The sequence below is a fragment of the Tigriopus californicus genome, chromosome 11 (assembly GCF_007210705.1).
Source record: "Tigriopus californicus strain San Diego chromosome 11, Tcal_SD_v2.1, whole genome shotgun sequence".
Classification (NCBI taxonomy): domain Eukaryota; kingdom Metazoa; phylum Arthropoda; class Copepoda; order Harpacticoida; family Harpacticidae; genus Tigriopus; species Tigriopus californicus.
Genome location: NC_081450.1, coordinates 10,313,205 through 10,316,047, shown reverse-complemented (window position 1 = coordinate 10,316,047; position 2,843 = coordinate 10,313,205). Strand labels below are relative to the sequence as shown.

The 2,843-nt window shown below is 43.5% G+C and overlaps 1 protein-coding gene across 1 annotated transcript; it reads right to left on the bottom strand.

Moving 5' to 3' along the window:
• Positions 1 to 382: 382 nt before the first annotated feature.
• Positions 383 to 1,573, bottom strand: LOC131890776 (phosphatidylinositol 3,4,5-trisphosphate 3-phosphatase and dual-specificity protein phosphatase PTEN-like). The gene has a single exon (XM_059240187.1). The coding sequence runs from the start codon at positions 1,571 to 1,573 to the stop codon at positions 383 to 385; it is 1,191 nt and encodes a 396-aa protein (XP_059096170.1).
• Positions 1,574 to 2,843: the final 1,270 nt, after the last annotated feature.

Here is a 2,843-nt window from a genome sequence, read left to right as displayed (position 1 = left end):
AACCATCTGGATAAAGCACAACAATAGCAACAATGATAACAACGCTGGTTGAGGTGGAGGTAATAATAATGGTAATAATAATCATCGAAATTTTCCAAATTGAAGGGTTATAGCATACTTTCTAAATGATAGCGGATGAGCATTCTGCTAAAAAACATAAATCATGACAAGATATTGAGTCGGTTGAAAATGGGACAGAAGATATAGGGCAGGGGGAGACATAATAATAGTAAGGATAATGGTGAGATAATATCTGACATAGTTGCAGTGAGATGGCAAGACTCACTTGGTACTGAGAGGAGACAGAGGAAGGAAAGGAAATATAAGGGAAGGAATAGCTTGTCTGGGACGATTGGAGGCCTGAATCCCAAATAAGAAGTGCTTATGAAGTCTTCGGGCGTCGATTTCGACGTTTAAACTGCTGAATGGGGCAATATGGCGACGAGCTGTATGCACCCAAGTCGGTTTGGTCGGCTGGTTTTTCCAAGTCCAGGACGATGGCGAAATTATTTGGGAAATATCGGCATTCTCGGTCTCCAGCTGCTTGGTCAATTTGGGACTTATCCAAGCGCAAAGTCATGGTGGCTTCGCTTTTTCCATTGGGTATGCGCGGACGAAAAGCTCCGGGAGGAGTGAGTTCTTCAGAGGGTCTTCGAATGTCAACACTGTGGCACAGATTAGAGGGAAAAGACTTGCCCGCGAAGTACGTATTAAACCAGAAATGAAAGTCCCGTTTAAAAGGCATGGCCAGCTTTTGCAGTGCAAGCCCTGGTAACTTGGGCACCACCACAAACTCCACCTTAATATCGCCGCATATGGCCAAAGGTTGAGACAGATCCAGAACGATCATCTCATCACGGACCTGGCTGAGATCCACATTAGATACCTGAGATCGATTCAACTTTCGGTTGGGTTGGCGAACCGTGATCCCAATGGAGCACTCGTTGCCAAACGCCATCTTAAGGGTGGGGCGGATGGAAATCCGCCTGATCACCAACTTCACAGCCTTGTACTGAAGGTTTTCTCGCAAGAGCAACGAGTAATAGGAAATATACCGTCGCTGACTGGGAATGGTCACACCTTTCATGTTCTTGGTTCGCTGCTCGGCATGGTACCTCAACACTTTCTCCGTGTCTTGGAACAAATCCGAATGGAGCAGAAAAGCGCAGATCATGGTCCCTGTTCGACCTTTACCAGCCTTGCAATGAATTACAGCCACATTATCCGGATGCTCATTCAACCAAACTTGGACATGCTCACAGAACGGTTTGATCATCTGAAAATTCGGCGGATGATGATCGTCAAACGGATATTGCGCCACGCGATTCTGAAAATGTTCGCCTCGGTAGCCGTTCTCCGAGCACAAGTTAAACACCATGTAGTGATCTCCATGTCTGAGTTCGAGGAATCGCTTCACATCCGACATGGCGTTTCGATACAAAGACTCAAATCCCTTGGCCGGAAAGCCCATGGCAATGATCCGCTTCGTGATGTAGGATAAGTCCAAATTAAACCCATCCTGGCGGTAACGAATTCGGTTTTGGCTCACCCAGGATTTGATCCAATCAGTCATGATGACACTGTTGCGCTCTCAATGGACACTCAACGACCACCTCAAGGATGTCGTTGACAATGAGGATGATGAAACTCGAACTAGGGCAGTCAGCCAGCCTTGTTGCTATCTTGAAACGATGTCAAGCTTACCTCTTATCTCAAGCTGTGTTGTCCAGCTTGCCTGGAGCCTTTTGGTCGAGTTCTGGGCCGTCGTTTCCATGAGGGATCGCGGGCAATCAATCAGAAACCCTGGATACTAAGTCAAATACTGATGGCGATTTCAACTTGGACAAATGGAAGATATTGCACAATCAATATGGGCCGGGGAGGGGAAGGAAGACGCATTAAAAGTCAAGTCGGCAGACACGTGGATGCACTAAGAGAGAGAATTATGATTCACAACAGTTTCAAGCGCGAAACAAACGTGACAATTCCTGATCGACCAATAACAGAGAAAAAAAGGACGACAGAACGAGCGATAAATTGAGTCATGATTAAGTGGAGCAGTGTTGTCAGGACAGGGATCAAATAGTCAGGCCAATTTGGTGATGAATTGTATGCCTTGGTGGCAAAGAACTTGTTTTACAAGCTATGTGGTTTTAAAAACTGTGGATCTTTATCATTGATGGTTTTCAAAGACTGAGTTGGATTTGTTTCCTTGATATGTACTTCATCTTAGAGTTTGTAATCGTGGACGAGGACGAGTGACAAAGAGCGTCCAAAGTCACGTGCTTTACATACACAATGGTGGTGAAATTTACTCCTCACTGAAAGCCTTGGCCAGGTATTTCAAAGGCCAGTAGGTAGGTTTGATTGGTCTTAGTTGAGGGCTTTCGTGCTCGCAGTTAAATTAGGAAATATTTTGGCATTAAGTTTGATCATTCGGGAAGACTGAACTTTAGCTTCAAAATCAGCTGAAAAACGGGCATTTTGTTTCCGAAGGTTTTGCATCATCTTTCAAAACATGCATTTTCGAGGTTTTTCTCACAGGTTTTTATTACTTTTAAGTGAAAAACATGTTAAGAAGTTTTTATAGCTCTAATTTTTTTTATGTTCTCATACTATATTAAGAGTATCATGAATTCACCCAACGGCTTGTTTGCTAATTGTTGTCTAGTTATTAGTGTTTTTGTGACACTCAATTCTACATCTTTTAGTTTTTCAGCAACCTTTTTTTCACAAATGTTTGTTTTTAGATACTATTAATTGGCCACCAAATCAAGAAGAGAGTACTGCGGTTCCTCTCCTCTGAAATGACTAAGCCCTGTTGTTATCTCTACGAAGTTAAT

Coding starts and splice junctions, on each gene's coding strand:
- LOC131890776 (XM_059240187.1), bottom strand. CDS start 1,573: ATGACTGATTGGATCAAATCCTGGGTGAGCCAAAACCGAATTCGTTAC.